The 18,723-nt window shown below is 40.7% G+C and overlaps 1 protein-coding gene across 1 annotated transcript in view; it reads left to right on the top strand.

Moving 5' to 3' along the window:
* Nucleotides 1-2,282: 2,282 nt before the first annotated feature.
* ntn1b (netrin 1b) overlaps nt 2,283-18,723 on the top strand; it is a 40,202-nt gene continuing 23,761 nt past the window's right edge. Inside the window, exon 1 of the mRNA XM_062439137.1 lies at nt 2,283-3,309. Within this exon, the coding sequence (XP_062295121.1) occupies nt 2,295-3,309 (1,015 nt within the window). The 5' untranslated portion in view covers nt 2,283-2,294. The remainder of the gene's footprint in view (nt 3,310-18,723) is intronic.

Raw genomic sequence — 18,723 nt, 5'->3', positions numbered from 1 at the left:
TATTTTTTGTTATGTTGAAATAATTTATTTCATCATTTTTCTTTCAAGATCATTTGAGGAAAAAAAAAAACTGACCCCTTGACCTGAGGCAAAACTACAGTATACTAAATGTTTTGTATCATGCTTTCAGGGTGTCGGTTTTAGAGGGTGAGGGAGTTTAAGAGCTGGGGGAGTTGACTATGAGATCAACTCTATACAGTTTTTTAATTCAAAACGTCCACTTTGATGGAAGACAACAATAATGCTTAAGGAAGTGCTGATATTTTTAAGATATTTTGAGTTTAAAAAAAAAAAAGTTGTCACAGATGCATTGCTCAAAATGAAGTATGAAGAACAAAGAGTCTCAGCCAGGAAATCAATGACTGTATGAGTGAATTAATGCAATTAAATTTGATGTTCGATTAGAAATTAAATTCAGAATAACTGATCCATAGGTTATTGGTGCAATCAATGGATCTTTTCAGGACATTTCTGTTCTCATATGGCAGATGATAGATCACACCAAAACAGGAATCAGGAATCATATACAATACTAAGGAATAAAGTAGAAACAAAATCAGTGAAAGTTTACTGTTGACCTTTGAGAACAGGTATGTAAATGAAAAATGAAAAGGTCCACTCAATAGTTCATTGGAAATGTCAAAACTGACTTCAGTGAATATAAGTCCAATAAACTGGTAAGTGGACCTTTGAGCTTAGTTTATATTGTCCAGCAACATGCATATTAAAATTTTGAGTAAAAGTTATTGAAATCATCTGAAGCACTTCAGCTATATTTGTAGAGCTATGTGTGTGTGTGTGTGTGTGTGTGTGTGTGTGTGTGTGTGTGTGTGTGTGTGTGTGTGTGTGTGTGTGTGTGTGTGTGTGTGTGTGTGCGTGCGTGTGTGTGTGTTATCAGTGCAGTTCAGGGAAAAGTTGTGAGATGTTGCTTTACAGTAAATACATGCCGTACAGTAAATGTGTAAATCAGTTTTGTCTCAGAACCTTTCAGAGACATATAAAATGACTTGTGCTCTGAATAATAATTTGCATCTATTTAGTTTTTCCACGAAAAAAAAATCAAATATCTTTCTACCTGATTGAAAAATACAGATTATATGTGTTGCTGAATTTCAAACGTTTAGTCTGCAACTTCACTGAAAGCCCATTTTCAGTGTAATTGCACATTGAGGTTGCACACTTGACTTTTCGTGTCAAACTCTGCACATATATCACACTCTCTGCACAGTGAAGCTAAAAAATCTAAATTAAGCAAAACACATTGTGAGTGGAGGACAACTTGCTTGTCAGGAAATACATTTACTTCCTGCAAATGCTGCAAAATGACAAGCACATACAAATGATTTTGTACATAATAGTTGAGGGCCAATTAGTTGAAACCACCATGAAGATTTCCTCTTTGAGCTGACAAGACAGAAGCCGATTTCCTTTACACACATCAGCTGATCATAAAGATAAGGCTTGAGGTTTAATGCTAAAAACTTGTAGCCAATTAGGTAACTGACAATCATTTATTTTTTCACAATTCATCAATGACACAAAATTGTCCTTTTTTTGGGCTATTAATACATGTGCTGTTCTTTTGCATCTTCAAATCACAATATTTAATTGCAGCATATCTATCAGTGGCTGCGCAAAGCAAACCAAAACGTTGCATTTAAAAAAAAAAAAAACATGTAGTACTACTAAAGTACCGGAAGATGTCGCTGCTCCCTCTCCCTCCGCAGAGACACACAAAAGGCTCCATCTCCTCTCCTCTGAATGAGCGGACCCCCTTTTTTCTATTATAACAGAGAGGGAATGGGACAGACAGAGATAGAGGTGAGCAGAGGTGTGACTGAGTGGACAGACAGAGGCAGGGAGACTCAGAGCCAGCTGGGCATTTGCCATATTTTTTATTTTTATTTGGGCATTTCCAAGAAAGGGGGGTTGAAGAAAAGCTGAACCATAGCAGTAGTTTTTCGTGCGTAAACGGGATAGGTTGTTCTCCAAATTCTTAGGAGTTCTGCTACACTTTCAGACTGTGGAGTTTATTTCGAGGTAGTGTCCTGGGTGGAGTTTTCTTTGCCTCGTAAGAATTGTTCACACACATTTAGTAGCTATGTTACACGCTTCACTAGTGCGTCCAAGTTTTCCATCTCTCTCTCTGAGCATAATTTAAGTGTGTTCTTGTTTTGTGCTTTCTTTATTATTGTCACTAATAATTGATTTTTATTCATTCTGATGATTTTAATGGTCTTTTTTTTGTCTTCATTATATTTCAGCGCAAGAGTCACTGCGGTGCACGGATTACAATGCAAAGGATTTTGGAGGTTTGGGTCACCTTGGTGACAGTTTCTGCGCTGACCGAGGGGGTTTTTGGAGGATACGGGCTGAGCATGTTTGCTGCACAGTCCTCTCCTCCGGACCCCTGCTATGATGAGAACGGGAATCCTCGGAGATGCATCCCCGATTTCGTGAACTCAGCCTTTGGTAAGGACGTGCGCGTATCCAGCACCTGTGGCACCCCGGCCGCCAGGTACTGTGTAGTGACCGAGAAGGGAGAGGAGAGGACGAGGGACTGTCACACGTGCGACGCCGGGGATCCCAAGAAGACCCATCCACCTGCGTATTTAACAGACCTCAACAACCCTCACAACCTCACCTGCTGGCAGTCTGAAAACTACGTGCAGTATCCGCAGAACGTCACCCTTACCTTGACGCTTGGGAAAAAGTTTGAGGTCACCTATGTGAGCCTGCAGTTTTGCTCACCTAGACCTGAGTCCATGGCAATCTACAAGTCCATGGACTATGGTAAATCCTGGGTGCCGTTTCAGCATTATTCGACTCAGTGCAAGAAAATGTACAACAGACAGAATAAAGCGACAATTACCAAGCAGAACGAGCAAGAAGCCATCTGCACGGACTCCCACACAGACATGCACCCTTTGACAGGTGGGCTCATCGCCTTCAGCACGCTGGACGGCAGACCGTCGGCGCACGACTTCGACAACTCCCCGGTGCTGCAGGACTGGGTGACTGCCACAGACATCAAGGTGATCTTCAGCCAGCTTCACACTTTCGGAGACGAGAACGAGGACGACTCGGAGCTAGCCCGAGAATCCTACTTTTACGCCGTGTCGGACCTGCAAGTAGGAGGAAGGTGCAAGTGCAACGGACACGCTTCAAAATGCGTAAAGGACAGAGAGGGGAATCTGGTTTGTGAGTGCAAACACAACACGGCGGGACCGGAGTGCGACAGGTGCAAACCTTTCCACTATGATCGACCCTGGCAGCGCGCCACGGCCAGAGAAGCCAACGAGTGCGTCGGTAAGACATCCCCCTCTTATGTCATTTAACTGTGGAATAATTTTAGCATTTGAAATAATCTTTACTAATTATATCATTTAATTCATGTCATACATGCTGTTAAAATAAATCAAATTTAGTGGTCATAATTGTCCTGCAGTTAGGCGCAAAAATGACGCACCAGCCAGTTATTGATTCGTTCACGTGAATTTATTATTTATATATGTTTCTCACTGGAAATGAAACGCATAATTAACTCTCCTAAAAAAAATACATTAATTTAATTTCAAAAGTCTTTTTTTCCCAAATAACTGTGTGTCCTTTAACCACAGGCCGAGATTAAGACGTGGTGACCTTAAATTAGAGTATAATTGATTTGATTGTGGTTAAATAAATGAAATAAAGAGAGGAAGGCTTCGTCCGTCAAGCTTGGGCTGAAATCTCATGACCTCAGTGATAAAAAAAGAAACATCCTGATTTCTAAATTCAAACCAGGGTTTAATTGTTATTTTAGGTTCACATTATAAGCTACTATTAGGTATTTGATTGAATTACTTCGGAAGTTAATCCATTTTTTTGCTGGTAATATTAGAATTTGTGTAATTACAAAACAAAGAAAACGTGTTGATACAAGCACAATAAACCAAACATAAGCATGTAAGAAAATTAACAAAATTCAGTTGAATTTAGGCCTAAAAACTGCAAGTAGTTTAAATTAATTGTTATGTATTATCTTTATTAAAATTTAAACACATTTTGAAAGATACTAAACTAAATAAACACAATTATCTTAATAAACACTGTTTGAACAGTGTACTTTAAAGTGCCATATTTCCTGCCTGTTTTGAAAAATAAGACATTTCAAGTGTAGTTTCTCAAACTGCAGGCGTTATAATTTGTTAAATAACATCACTGTATGCACTTTGTTGACCTCCGATTTTTATCAACATCCTGACTAAATTCCCCAGTAGAAAAAAAAGAAAGGGCAGGAAGTCATTTTAACAAACAAGTGCGCCTGTCCGAATGCGTAATTACGCTTTGACCGGTGTTTCCGACTGTAGTAGTGGTTTAATAGGAAGGAAACATTGCAGCTGGAGAGATAGACTGCAGGGGCGTGTTGTGTTTCCATAAGCAGGTGCTATTACAGATTGGATGGGTGATTAAGGCGGTTTTATTGACATTTTTGGCACGTAGAGTATAAACTGCCACTTTAGAGCTTTTCAGGGAGGAGGACAAAGCGCGAGGTAATTTGAAGCCAGATCCAAGTTTTTAATCGGAGCGAGTGTATTAGCTGTGATGCTTATTTTCAACACAGCAAGGGGTGGGGGGTGGCTTATATCAACAGCTCAAGCCCCCCTGAGCTCCAGAGAACCAAACCTGGAAAAGTAACAAGTTGCGACAATGCCACGGTTTGCTCAACCAAACGGAACAAGTGAACAAGTTGTTCCCCTTGGCCTCCGCCTTTCGCCCCTGCAAAGCCAGCATGTGAGTGTATTTTACTAAAACAAAAGGTTGTCACTTGTGGCATCCATCTCGCTGTCAGTGGGAGGCCCCCCTTTCACCATCTCCCTTTTTGTGTGTGTGTGTGTGTGAGCGGTGTCATCAGATAAAACCAGACTGAGCTTGTCTTCCAAAGGGGAAATAATAAGGGTGGCCTGACACCTTAGCATGAAAGAGGACCCAGGGGAGGGGTTGTTTCCATTAAGCAGTGGGTCCATATGGTCTGGCAGTGGGGATGCAGAGTGGTCGGTGCTAATGATCTGTCTGGATTCCTCCTCTCTGCTCTAAGACATGAAGATATTTGGAGAGGAGTGAGCGTGTGAGGTGTTATGGGAGAGTAGTTGGTTTCACTCACGGGCAGCAGGCATTAAGGAAGTAAGACAAAGTCAATTTCCCATGGCTTTACATGCAGGGTTGCCATCATTTTGTCTAGAGGCATTTGTGTTGGCAGCAGCAGCCTTCACATTCCGATCAGCTGTAGCTGCATGACTTACAAATATGTTCACGAAACATGCAAACGAAAAGCAGTAGGCTTGTTAAACACGATGACACATGATCACGTCTGACCTGTTGAGCCATAATTATTTATATGAAGGTATGAGAAAGGTTGAGAAACACACATATGGCCACACGTCAGGCCCTCCTGTCCCAGGCAGCTGCTTCATATTCTCTCCATGTTCAGCGTAGCACTGACCCCTGACAGTCAGGCCCCCTCTCCTCTCCGGCCTGACTGATGGGCTGTGAAGGGAACTGTGGGAAACTTTGGCTTGCCAAGTGGGTTTTGAGGCGGGTTTCAAATGGTAGCCTCGGTCGCTCATACATGTAATTTTGCACTTGTTCAATTTCGACTTTGTTTTTGCTGTCGCCCTGCCATGCCATGTCCTGTTTTATAATGGCAGCGAGTCAGCTGGAGGTGAAATCACTCTTGTTTCTTTAACGCTTTTGATGTGCTTTCAGACTGCAGCCCCTCCTCGTGTCTGTTCTCGCCGGCTGGCAGGCTTTTATCTGGCCTTAGTGCAATCTGTATGTGATAAGAAAACCATTTTGAAAGAGAAAACTTGTAATTTCAGCAAGCCATCTTGTCTTGTAGGTTAGAAAATCTGTGCATCTTTCAGCAGAGTGTGTACCATTTATTAAACGTACAGAGAAATGGTTGTGAGGAAGAGCCGACATGTTTGCCACCCACGAGGTAGCTGAATTAGGATATGATTGTATCAATTGCCTACTGGCTCTGCTCCCAGTCTGTGCAGCACATACTCCAACGACTCTAAATATAGAGTGAGAGTGCAGAATATAAAAAATCGTCAAAGAACCGAAAGGTTTTTTAATAAATACTGTGGAAGAGATTGGAAAGTGTGAACACATGGGTGCATTCTTAAAATCAAGCCGCGTATAAGTCTTGTAATGAGTCTAGACACATCATCTGCCGTGGCAAGACTGACTTTAGAAAACAGTTTATTTTTCTTTTTATGCTACAACCCACTTGCATGACAGCAGCTCAGAGAGAGGAAACACAGGCAGGAAGAAACCAGACCCTTATAGTACAAGACACCACATTTTTACAAAACCACTCCACATCTAAGGTCAGCATTTCTGTTTGCTTTACGATGGAGCCACCATGATGATTTGAAGATGTAGACTGGCAGCGTCTCTGTGTTGGACTTTTCTTTGTCCATGTAGCTGACTTTGACCACTGACACTGTCTTCTGCTGACGGTTATTGTGCCTCCCCCTGGTTTGCCAAGTCGGGCCAGGCCAATCCCGCTCACCATCTGGGTCTCATTTCAGCTCCGCGGCAGCAGCAGCGCATGTGACGGCAGAGAGGAATTTCTGTAAAGCATGATGTCATAGATATTCTTGTAATAGAAGTCGGACTCTCTCGCTCGTTCTTTGGTGTACCGGCTCCTTCATTGTGGTCCCTCTCTCCTCCTGTTTCCCGCTCTCCTTTGTCATTCTGTGTCCCATCGCTTTGTGCCAATGCCAGGGGATAGAGGCAGTCATTTCCATTTAATTTGCAAGCTGAGACATATTTGAGGGTTTTGATTTTTCACATGAATTTAGTCAACAATAGCCAGAGGATACCGCTATTTCTAGGGCTGTTTTTATTATGTTGGCTTCTGTTTTGATGGGTTTCTTTGTTTAAATTCACCACCATGATATATTCTACAATGCAATATTGAAAACAGCCTGTGTGTGCAAAGTTAATGTGTCTTAACCAAGAGTTATAATGAAGATGCTCCAAGATGGTTTGGTGACAAAACTGATTATGGCAGAGTCCTCACCAGCTTAACAGGCTCTGATATTTAACACCACTCTTGGTATGCAAAGAAAAAGTTTTTCATGGGGGATGAATAAAGCAGAACATACCCAAATTCACTAAAATCCAGTAGTAAACATATAAAGACTTGGGTCACGCAGGGGAAAAAAACTCATCTGAAAGGAATATTTCCCTGAATGAGAGAAAACACAAAAATGAAAACAAATAAATGTGATTATAAGCGTCTTGCTCTTGTTATGGGTTGTTTGTTTGGATCTCCGCTAGTGATAAACAGGGTAACAGTCATTTTCCCCGATAGCTTCACAACAACCTTAATATAACAAATTTCAGATGTGCAGTGCAAACAGTCTAAATAAGACCGGATCACAACACTGCAAATTGCATTTCATAAAGATTACAAGGAAATAGTAGTTGAAGAAGTGAAGAGGAAAATAGGAATAAACACAAATATGTGGAAAAAAGTAGATACTAGGTTAAAACAACCTGGAGTGGTTAATAGGATGCAGGTGTGTTGCAGGTTAGGAAACATTCAGGAACATTTTTGGCGCTACAGTACAGCAGCGTGGAAAGTCCGACGCCTTTGAAAATCCCTTTTGGAGCAGAGTACCAGTTAGATGGACTGATGAGTCTCAGTCATCTAGAACATGTCAGCGCTTGAGTACAGCTCAGGGACTCTGGGGTGGGAAATTCAAATGGTTTGATCGATGGGAGTTTAGAGAAAGTAAGTGCAAGACAGGATGTAGTTATACCCTGAAGACAAAATATATTAAACCAATCAGTTTCAGTCTGCAAAATCAAGTATAAAGCAGACTCATGTGCTTTTTCTTATAAATATGAAAATAGTATAAAACTTTAAACTATGAAGACTCGCGTGACAGCCCCATCTGGAGACCAGCAATGGCAACCCGGAGATGCATTTTATTGAAACTGTTACAAAAACTACTGTCGCTCACAAAGGTCGAGGCGATTTTTGTTGTCACTAATGGCGTCCTTACACCAAACGATTTTACTGTTGCAAATTTCTAATGTCGGAATGAAATTGCGAGAGTTTTGATAGGCTAGCCTTTTTTTACGTCTTGACATTCCGATAAAATCAAACATGTTTAATATTTCGGAAGTTGCGAAGTATATCGGAAGTTCTTAGTCTTGCCTCGTGCAAATAGTGAAGTTCAATGATGTGAACATTGTCATCAACCAATAGGTGCACTCTCTCCAACTGGGTCAATAGCACACATGGTGGGGACTCCGTGGAGGCACATCCTTGCAGTCCCTGTTCTCTCAACCACGGTTGTGTCCACATTCTGCGGTGACCGCTTTATTTTCTTTTTGGATGGTTTTTCAGAGCAAACCACTGCACACACAAGGGCAACTGTGGCCAAAATCTGCTTCTGTTTCTGCTCCATTGTTCAACAGTTTTTCTTCTTGTAAATTTCCACCAGGAACAGGATGGGAAATAATCTCAGTCTTTCTCAATCCCTAGTCTTTGCAAAACATCCAGTTCATGTTCACAAAGACACACAGATGGACCGAGATTTGTAAGAATAAAGAATTAGATTTTCCATAGTTTTAAAGTTAACTATAAAGCTTTTTGCATTAGTGTTGAGATTTTAGATAAAGTTGGAAACTATACTTATTTTATTATCTGTTTTGTATCTTTGTGTATTCCTGCAGTTTCATGCACCCGGTCTTTCCCTTTTGAATGTGTTATGGGACGCTTCAATACCTGAGTTTTTAATGCCAAAAATAACCAAATTCAAATTACTTTTACTCTAAGTATTCATTCATGTTTGTTTTGTCTCATATGGCATGCCATGTGAGTAAAATGCCTTAGGGACTGTCTGAACATGATTGATGTGGGGGTGGGGAGTTTGATGTTATGTTTGACTTTTAAAAAAGTCCTTCCCCTTGACTTGCAAAATAACTGAACACACTCTCCCTAACATGTCAATGTAATACAGCAGTATTGAATTGCTTCAAAGGGTTAGAGCACACAAAATGTAAGATGGCCTGCATCAATTTATATCATAATATAGTAATGGAGAAATCATTTTCATATAGCCACCAATCAAACAATAAAAACTGAGATAGCACATGTCAAATTTATGGCAAACATATCAAAACTGTGAATGTTCCAGACATTTTTTAATATAAAGCTGCTGAACAAACATTTATCACTGACACAGAATGAGAGAACTGGGCACATCCTTAACTTGAATTATATCGTCAGCTTTATTATGACACATTTAACATTTTTTCCTTTTTGTGAATTTGGAATGACTGTTTGGAGATATAATGTTTTAATAACATTCCAGTGTATTCTGTGTTTTTCAAAACAGACATACTGCCCCTGTGAGCTACCGGTAGATTAGGACTTAACATTAAAAAAAAATTAGACCCTCCTCCCATCATCAAGAAACAGACCATCCCTTTTTCTTTTTTTTAACCAATTTTCCCTTCTAATAACTTTTAAATAGTCCTTTTACATAGCAAATAGTTGTTTGCTGACATCTAGTGGGGCTGAATGTCGTATATTGCACCTTTAACTGAGTGTTGGCTGCCTGGATGGCAGGAAATTAATCTTAAAACTTACAGTGTGTTTTGGAACAAGGTTAGTAATAATACAAAATATACACAATTTGCAGTTAATGGGCTAAAACATGCACAAAGCACCATGCATTCCTATAAAGACATGAAATAATGGACTTCACAGAGCCCTTTGGTTCTTTGGCCCTCCTCCATTGTGAGAGCAGCTTAAAAACATGACAGCTAGACATGAGGGATTCAATGTCTTGCTTAATAATACTTCAACATGAACAATGTTACAGGGATTCTTGTCCAGTTGGGTATTGATTTCCCGACATTTTCCTTACATTTAAAAAACGTTGCAAAAACATAATACATTTCTACGATTAAGAGATAGATTGATGTTCACTTACACTAATAACAGTATCCGTCATTTTAGGACAAATCCTAAAACATCCGTTAACTCTGTCACAATGTGTCACAAATGGAGAACAATACTTCTAAAATTACTCCGTCCCCTTCACTCTTTCTTACAACACAAGCCTACGTGACTTGGGTAAGAGGTTTCTCTGTATACAACCAGACCGTAAAACAAAGAGATGTATTTTGGGGATCTCAAACAAAAAAAAAAAAATCTTATGCTCTGTTACAATCCAATGTCCTCTGGGTAAAGACTGCATGTTTTGAGGATTTTGTTTTGTTGAGCTCATAATTCAAGACAGACATGAGCCATTTGAGCCAGAAAGGTTTCACTCAGGCTTTTAAGAGCATACTGAAAAACCTTGTTCTGCTGTGTTGTGGATGGCGGTTTGGAGAGGTGACTCACTGTTTTGAGAGGAGAGCGTTAGCTTTGATTTAATGTCCATCATGCATGGGCTGTTGGACATCATAGTGCGAATGCTGACCAGTGTGGGACATATGCAGAAAACAGCGACTTTATTCGACACATACAGATCAATTAACATTTGATTTAAACATGAAAGCTATCTGCTGGCTTGAGACAAACATGCTCAATGACAGATTTTGTCTACTGATGCCCTTATTGTGTCATCATTATTCACACAGTGAACAGAAACATTGACGCATGTTGTGTCATTACCAGGGATATGAATATGAATAAATAATTCAGATATGAACCAATAATGATTAACAGAGTGAGGTTCATCTTCAAATATGTTTTCATCAGATTTCTTCAGATGTGCAGTTCAGGATAAAGCTTGCACAGATGTTGCACAGGTGTTAGTTTTATATCATGATTGATATTGAAGCCTGATATCTTGTGAATTTGACAGTAGAGTGAAACTGATGAGCTGAAGTTAGGGACCGTCTTAAAAGTGCACACACAATGGGCAAGAAAACTTTTCAGATTTTGTCAATAGCTTTCTGAACTTTTTGAAGATGCTTTGAACCACCTTTATTTTAATGTGGGACTCTTCCAATTGCATGTACATCCTCCATTTAAATTTAACATGTTGAATTATTACTCAGTGAGCTATAATGACCTGTTTTTTGTTAGTCCTTAGTTATCATTTGTAATCATAGAAAATGGCAGACCAAATATGCATTCAAGTGGTCCTCCTTCCGGTATAAACACAACCTCAGTTGTCAACAATCATGAAATATGGCCCACTGTTACCTTCAACTATTCATTTTCACCCAGAACATTAACATTTATACACTTTTTCTTGAGATTCACTTAAATCTGACTTTATTATATGTTTTAGTTGAGGTTCAAATACAAATTTTGTTTGATTAATTTAGTTTAAATGTAATGGGGTTTTTTTTAAATCTTTGAGAGCAGCTAAACTTATACATACAGTACATGTATGGGAAATGAAGGCAGTAAAAACACTGTAATACAGAAAATTAAGCCAGTCAGTTTTTAACCACTTTGGGTGGAGGCACCACCCATCCCTGCTATAAATCTGAAAAAAGATACAAATACAGATTTTCTTATGACTTTAACAGATACAGCTAGTAGCCCTGTGTTTCAGCCCTACTCACTGATGTACTTATTTAGTTTGAGTGACCTAAAATGTGACCAAAAGTACAATGCAATTATTTGGGCATCAACTCTGTTTGTCTGTACACACTTAGACACCACAGACAACACTGTATGATGCACTAAGTGGATCCTGAATGCCTGGGACAGCTCAAATTGTTTGTTTTCTTGGCTGTTTATTTTGATTTGTTCGTGGGGCGCCGCATTGCGGCCACTGCCAAGATGAAATGGACGTACATGCTTGTGCGTATGTGTGGATGCTCAATCTTTTGTGTCCACCGTCTGTCTACATGCAAGAGACAGGGGGCTTCCAGGGTGGCATCAGGACCACCTAGTGCGTGCGCATCGAGCCCCTTTGAGGCGCTCAAGCAGGGCAGGCTGGGAATGATTAATGGGCCAGCGGAGTGACACGCTCCGCAGCTCTGCTTCAGACCCCCAGCCAGATCCCCTGCTGCGCTGCCACCCGACACAGCCAGCTCAGTGACAGCACACAACACACGTCCTCAGTGTCACTTACCCAACTTACCCCCGGTACCACTTACCCCTCTCCCCCTAAAAAGCATTAAGGAACTCATGCAGTGGAGGCATAGCTAAGCTCCTTTGGCTGTGGTACTATCCTCCCTGCTGCGCTGTCCACACAGGGGTCTTTTTACTAGAAGACAAAGACTGACAACTAGATCAATTATAGCAGAAGAAAGTCTTGATCCCTCTTAGGATGATACTTACAGTATGTCTGCTGGAGCAATCTTACAGTTTAAGGTAAATATTTAACAGTTTGGAGCCTTGTGTGTGCTTTTTTTGTATCCCATCCATCCGTATTAACTCAGTAACATTATTTAAATCAAATGTGACTGCTGTTTAATCCTCCACCAAGCATCAGGAATGTCAGCTGCTAATTACTGCATTTCTCTTTACATTAGCGGCCACTTATCTCCAGAACTCTTTAAAACAAACAAAGTGTAGACATAATAAGCCAGCCTTGAAAAAGGAAATGGAGTTGTTGGTTTCCGTTTCATATTTATTTTTCCATATAACTTCTGCTTGGGCCTCTCCAGTAGTCTCTCTTTCTCCATAATGGATTTCTACATCCCGTTGTGCTCTGCCTCCATCTCTCACATACCCCAGCGACCAATTCTTCTTTGAGAGAGAATGAGGAACCACTTATTGGATTTAAGGGGATATCCAGCAGGATAGATAGAGGAGAAGGGAGCATGCTGGCTACCAGACATCGGTCCCTACGCGACTATAAATATCCTGGGGTTCCACGTCTGCTCAAAGGAGGGAAAACCTGGGGATTCATCAATTGCAATCCTCCCTTTGCACACAGTGTGTTTGTGTGTATGTGATTGAGGCAGACTGGGAACATGGAATCATCCACCGGCAGGAGGATTAAACCGCCTTCCAGTCTTCCATAACTCTTCCAGTCATGAGTGGGCATGTAGACAGAGCGGTCCGCCTGTTCCCATCCTCTCCTCATTGCTTGTCTAGGTCACCACGGCTACTGTGGAGCAGATGGCTCACAACACCTTCACTCGCCCACACCAAACAGTGGAAACTGACTTCCTTCCTCTCCCGATCGACGAGGCTCTATCAGAGACATGCAGCATATCAGACGGTTTCCTCCCTTAAAACCTTGGGTGCTGACTGTGTGATGTAAACTCAGGGAACGTAAAACAGCTCGTATCACGCACACATCTGTGTATATGTGTGTGTGTTGTGTATGTGACATGTGGTTTATTTACACAGACAGTGAGGCTCAATTTCTCATGATAGCAAGTCGGAGATAACACGGTGTATCTGGTTCCCACTTTGGCAGGCAGCTGGGAAAAAGAATGATCTCAGAGCAGTGACCCCAAAGACCATGTTAGATTACACTGTGATGTACAACAGTCCTGGAGTGGCCTGGGCTCTGTTAAAGCAGGTTCTTATGTTCTGAAGTGACAGGAACAGATCTGAAAACACCTAAACAATGGACCAGTCACACTGAGCAGGTATTGTAGAAGATACAGATGTGAATGCAAATAATTTGGCTAAATAAGGACATTAAAATCGTATTTTCCATTACTATTAAAGTGATTTACCAGTACACTTTCATAATGTTGGGGGAAATGTGACAGATTGATTAAAAGAATAGTTGAAAAGATACAGCAAAGGCCATGACATCCTGACTTTCATGGTGCAACTTTGGAACATACAATTCCAACAATGCAACTGCATAGTGTCATTTGTGATTACCGTGATTAACTGCCACGTCTTTCAAATTCTTGCCCCGGACTGAATTTTAAGTCTTTAAAGTTTAAGTAAGCCTAAACTGAAATCCCCTCTCTTTTTAAACTTTGGAAAGCTCCCTTCGGAGACGCAGATGACATCATACAACTGTTTTCACCAGCTGAGTAGTACTCCCCAGGATGAGTAACCTGAGCATGATGTGAATTAGTGAGGTGACCCTATAAATGAAAGTGAGATGAATTTGACGGTTTGATTGACAGCAGAGGCCACTCATACTGGATGTGTTTATTAATCTGAGGCTCTGCAGAGCATTTGTTTTACTCTTTAATCATATAGTTGAAGGTTCACTGGGTTCCTCCTAAGATTGCCAGCGGTTTGTGTGCTTCAGGAAGAACCAAGCCTTTTCCTCTTCAGCTCAATACCATGTCCTGGAAGCCACCTAGCAACCAGCACAAACTTTGGGATAAAAATGAGCGCGGTGGTATAAAAACCTTTTGCAATGTCCTCTCAGTGTTTCCATAAAAACAATCATTAACTATTAATTCCCTAACTTTTTCCTACCTATCTGGAGAAAATATGACCATCATGTGCCGTTTTTTCCTGAGGTGTTCCTCAGACTTTCTCTGTTAAGTCACATTATGAGCTTAACACCTGCTTTGATTTGTGTAGAGAGCACACCCCATATTAATGCAAGGAGTCTCACATCTAACTGTATGTAATGTTAGTCACTATAATTGAATTTTGCAAGAGCTGCCTGTCCTTTGTTTTGCCTGCCCTCTTTCCATTTACACCTTAGTGAATATAAATCGGGGAGAAAAAACTCATTCTTGTTTAGATATAGGGTTAATGTTGATGCAGTTTCACAGAGGAGAGATATTTTTGACATGGGGATGTGGCTTGTTATAAATAGGTCCTTGGAGAAAACAGGAGAAAAGCACAATAAACATGCCGCAAGAACGATGGATTGTCACCTCAGCTTCATGATTTACAGCCTAGTGGCTTCCTGCCTCTTTCCCTTAGTCCCACTGCATGGGCGAACACAGCAGCGAATGCGCGTGCCGGAGTGTTAAAATAACCTTCCTGCTCTGTGGGGAAGATTTGGACCTCAGCCTAACATCGGCCAGCAAAGTCCCACAGCAACCTGGCCCTGTTTAGATGTGTAGTACAGGTTTAGTCTGGAGAGCGCCCCTTCTGACCACAAGCTCAATCATACTGCTTTCATGCTATGTCAGGTTTACTGTTAACCATTCAGGTCAGCCTCAAGGTAATTACAGTAAGGATAAGTGGGTTATTTTCAAATGTCTCTCAAGTGTATCAACACTCAAACCAAAATTGTCTGAATGTACTCATAAGATACAACAAGTAAGACATTTAGAGTAATTTAGATGATTTGTTTCAAAGGCTGCAACTGAAATTATACAGTGCCACCAAAGACAGAACTACCCACACATTTTGTGTTGTTCTATCCACCTACTAACCTTGTTTTTCATGCTAAGTAAACTTGCATTAAGAGCTCCTGCCATTTTAACAGCACAAACTCTTGTTAATGTCCAGCCTGTCCTCTAAATGTTAAAGTGATAGACAATTATGAAGATCTTAGCAGTGATTTCAACAGAATAAATGTTTGTTATGTTCGATGTCATGAATGCATAGGAATCTAGGTGGAGTAAATTAAAATGTATGTAAAGAAATGGGTAGCTAATAAAATGACATTTAACATGCTAATATCATTGTGCATATAGACTTTAAACTGAAAACTAGCATTACTAGCTAGTGCTACTAGCAAGCGAGCAGAAAAGTTGGCTAAAAGTAATGGATAAATGGTGAAATAGATAGCTCGAAGTAATGAATTAAGATCTTAAATAGTTAGCTAAAATGTATGGTTCTTATTAGCTAAAAGTATTGGTAACTCACCAGCAGTTGAAATAGTTAAAAGTAATGGAAAATGGTTGAAATGCTAGCTTAAAGATACGGATAAAGAGTTAAAATAGATAGCTGTTGAATAAATGGTGAAATAGAGCCACTGTTTCAGAAGGTGCTTTCTCATTATATATTCCCATTTCAGGTTTTTCAATGATATACAAATTTTACTCAACATAGAAACACGGGACATGGGTCTGAATACTATAATACCCGCCTATAATAGCCGCCTTTACTATGGAGAGGAAGTCAGAGTGGTGAATCAGAGTAGCAAATTCAAAATGTTTCATTGTTAAATGAATGAACAAAAAACTGACTGCTGAAGATTTTATTGCAAGTTTTCTCAATGCTTTTGCTTCTGCCTGCCATAAGTGGGGCACCTAAAACTGAATTTTAAGCTTGGTGATTGGATGTTCCTTACCAAAATGCACCTAGTTTACCTCCCCCTCAAAGAATTTACGCATACAAGCTTTATGTTTAACATTTTATCAAAGAACCAGGTATTTTCTAATGCGGTTGTTCATGTTTTCTTTGGATGATTCAGTTGGGAGAGTTTCATGCAGGCTCAAGCCTTAGAAGTCCTCCAACTGTGAGTCATATCACATAACGCAACTTTTACTTTCTGAACTGGGGCTGCCTGAAATAGCACCGCCCACTTTGCAACTCTAGAGCTAAAAGTAATGGATGGTTGGAGCGGTTAGCTTCTGCCACTAGTGGTATGAAACAAAATTTGTCCAGATGAACATATTTGGAACAATGACAGGTGGTGATAAAGGGGCACATGAGGTCATATGACAGGGCTGTGAGGATTTGACTGAAAAAAGAAAAGCCAACCTGCTTTAAAAAAACAAATTAGTATCCATGCAATCCGCCTATACACATACAGTAAGAACTTCCTTTAGAAATAGAATAGAGAGAACAGAATCTGCTTATCAAGCCTAATGACCGTGGACCTTTTCATCACCTTTCCCATTACATTGAGGAAATAAACTTGGAGGAAGGAAAGGAGCAGCACTCCTATCATCCTGTTTCCACACCTGCACTGATGGAGCACTCCGGTTCATTCATGAAAATATACAAAGCATCATACAAAAATACACAGATATATCAGAAATTAATAAGCTATTATGAACTTATTACTCAAGAGGATATTTTAACAACAGTCACAGCAGGCATGACGCAGTTGCACGTCTGTTCACACACACACACACACACACACACACACACACACACACACACACACACACACACACACACACACACACACACACGGAGTAAAGAGGAAGTATTCCCCAGTTAACGCCCCATGCTCCTGCCAACCAGTGACAGCAGGATGTTCCTCCACCAATCCATCAGCTTTATGCTTTAATTTTTCATTTTAAGTCCAGTCTTGTTTCCTCCAGTGGTCACTCAGGAAGCAAACCTCACATTTGATAAATTAACTTGTTACATATAAACACATGACCTCGGATGCAGGGAGGATCAGGTGTGAGAGAGACCTTGAGAACAGGCGTGGACTTCTGAGGAAAAGCTAAGTAAAAAATAACTAATAACAACATGAAAGTACATGCTCCCCATTACACGCCCTTTTCCTCTCTTCTTTGTGCCATTCTTTCTCATTTTCTCATGGTATTGTTGCTTTATTACCAAGTTTACAGTATAGAAAAACAAGACAAATGGCTGATAGAAAACGGGTGACATGCAACAAAGGTCCCAGGCGAGTTTTTTCAACTGGATTGATGCAATTACACGGCATACGTTCCAGCAAACTGAACCAGCAGTACGCCCACTCCCGCCTCTCCTGGACCGCTCCCAACCCTGCAACAAGAGGATAAATGGGCTGAGATATGCTGGCCATTATGCATTATTATTCATAAGAGAGGGTGTGTTTTCGTTGGCACCACCTCGGAGCGACTGTTTAGAAAGAGGAGTGAATAACTCTGGTCATTACTGATTGCACAATTACACAATGTTGCTGCTACAAAATGGCAGGTCTTTTGTCTTGTTTGTAAAAGGATTCATGGTAGGCTCACATGCTGTGTAGAGTGTGTGACATGTTTTGACTGTACTTGTTGCACATGCAGTACATTATGAAGGTATGTAATACTTATGCAATACAATTTAACTCAGATAAATGTTGTTGTGTGTAGCACTGAGCCTATACAGTTAGTATGCAGATCAACTTTATCAGTAAAGCCTACTGTTCTTGCTGGAGTCATCACTAACAGGTCATTACCGTGGCCCACACACAGCTATTACCAGCTAATCTTAAATTTCATTTTCTAATGGTGCATTGCGTGAGTTGATGTCACATCGCATTACCTAATGACATATACTGCACTGTGAACGAGCTCGGAGTGCTACTTTGGCCAGGCTGACTTGGGTGGCTGTTTATGTTGAGGCAGTGCATTCCCCGTTCGCCAGGCAACCGAACGGTTTACGAGCAGTTACTCACACAAAAGCACGGGGCGGGCTGATTGCTCAGCTAATTGATCTCCACCAGAGATCACAGGGCTGCGCTCGTAAAGAAAGGGAACGCCTCCCATGACATCAGCGCATGCTGCCTGGCAAGACAATCCGTGCAAGTTAGTGGAGCAACTTATTCCCACAGTGAGAGAGAAAGTCTGCAGAGAGAGTCTCATGGAAGGCACACATAAACACACACTCATATATGCAACTATTAATCAAGAGTTATTTGGTTTTGTGCTACTGGACCAGGGGGGTTGGTGGCTTTTAGAGATCAGAGAAATAAAATAACATAAATATGAGCTTCAGTTTGCAATGGCAGTGGAATCCAAACTAAAGTTTAGATTATTCTTTATACCTGCAGGGGAATTCCATTAGAGGTTAGAGGTCAGACTAACCAAGCTCTAAGCAAGCTGATAGGTATTTATTGTCTTCCTCAAGGACACAAGAGTGATGTGACCCAAGATGAGAGCTTGAGCTCAGATTGTCCAGTTAAGGAGCTAAACACTTTGCCCCCT

This window comes from Scomber scombrus, chromosome 18 (assembly GCF_963691925.1).
Source record: "Scomber scombrus chromosome 18, fScoSco1.1, whole genome shotgun sequence".
Lineage (NCBI taxonomy): Eukaryota > Metazoa > Chordata > Actinopteri > Scombriformes > Scombridae > Scomber > Scomber scombrus.
This window is presented reverse-complemented; position numbering and strand designations above follow the sequence as displayed.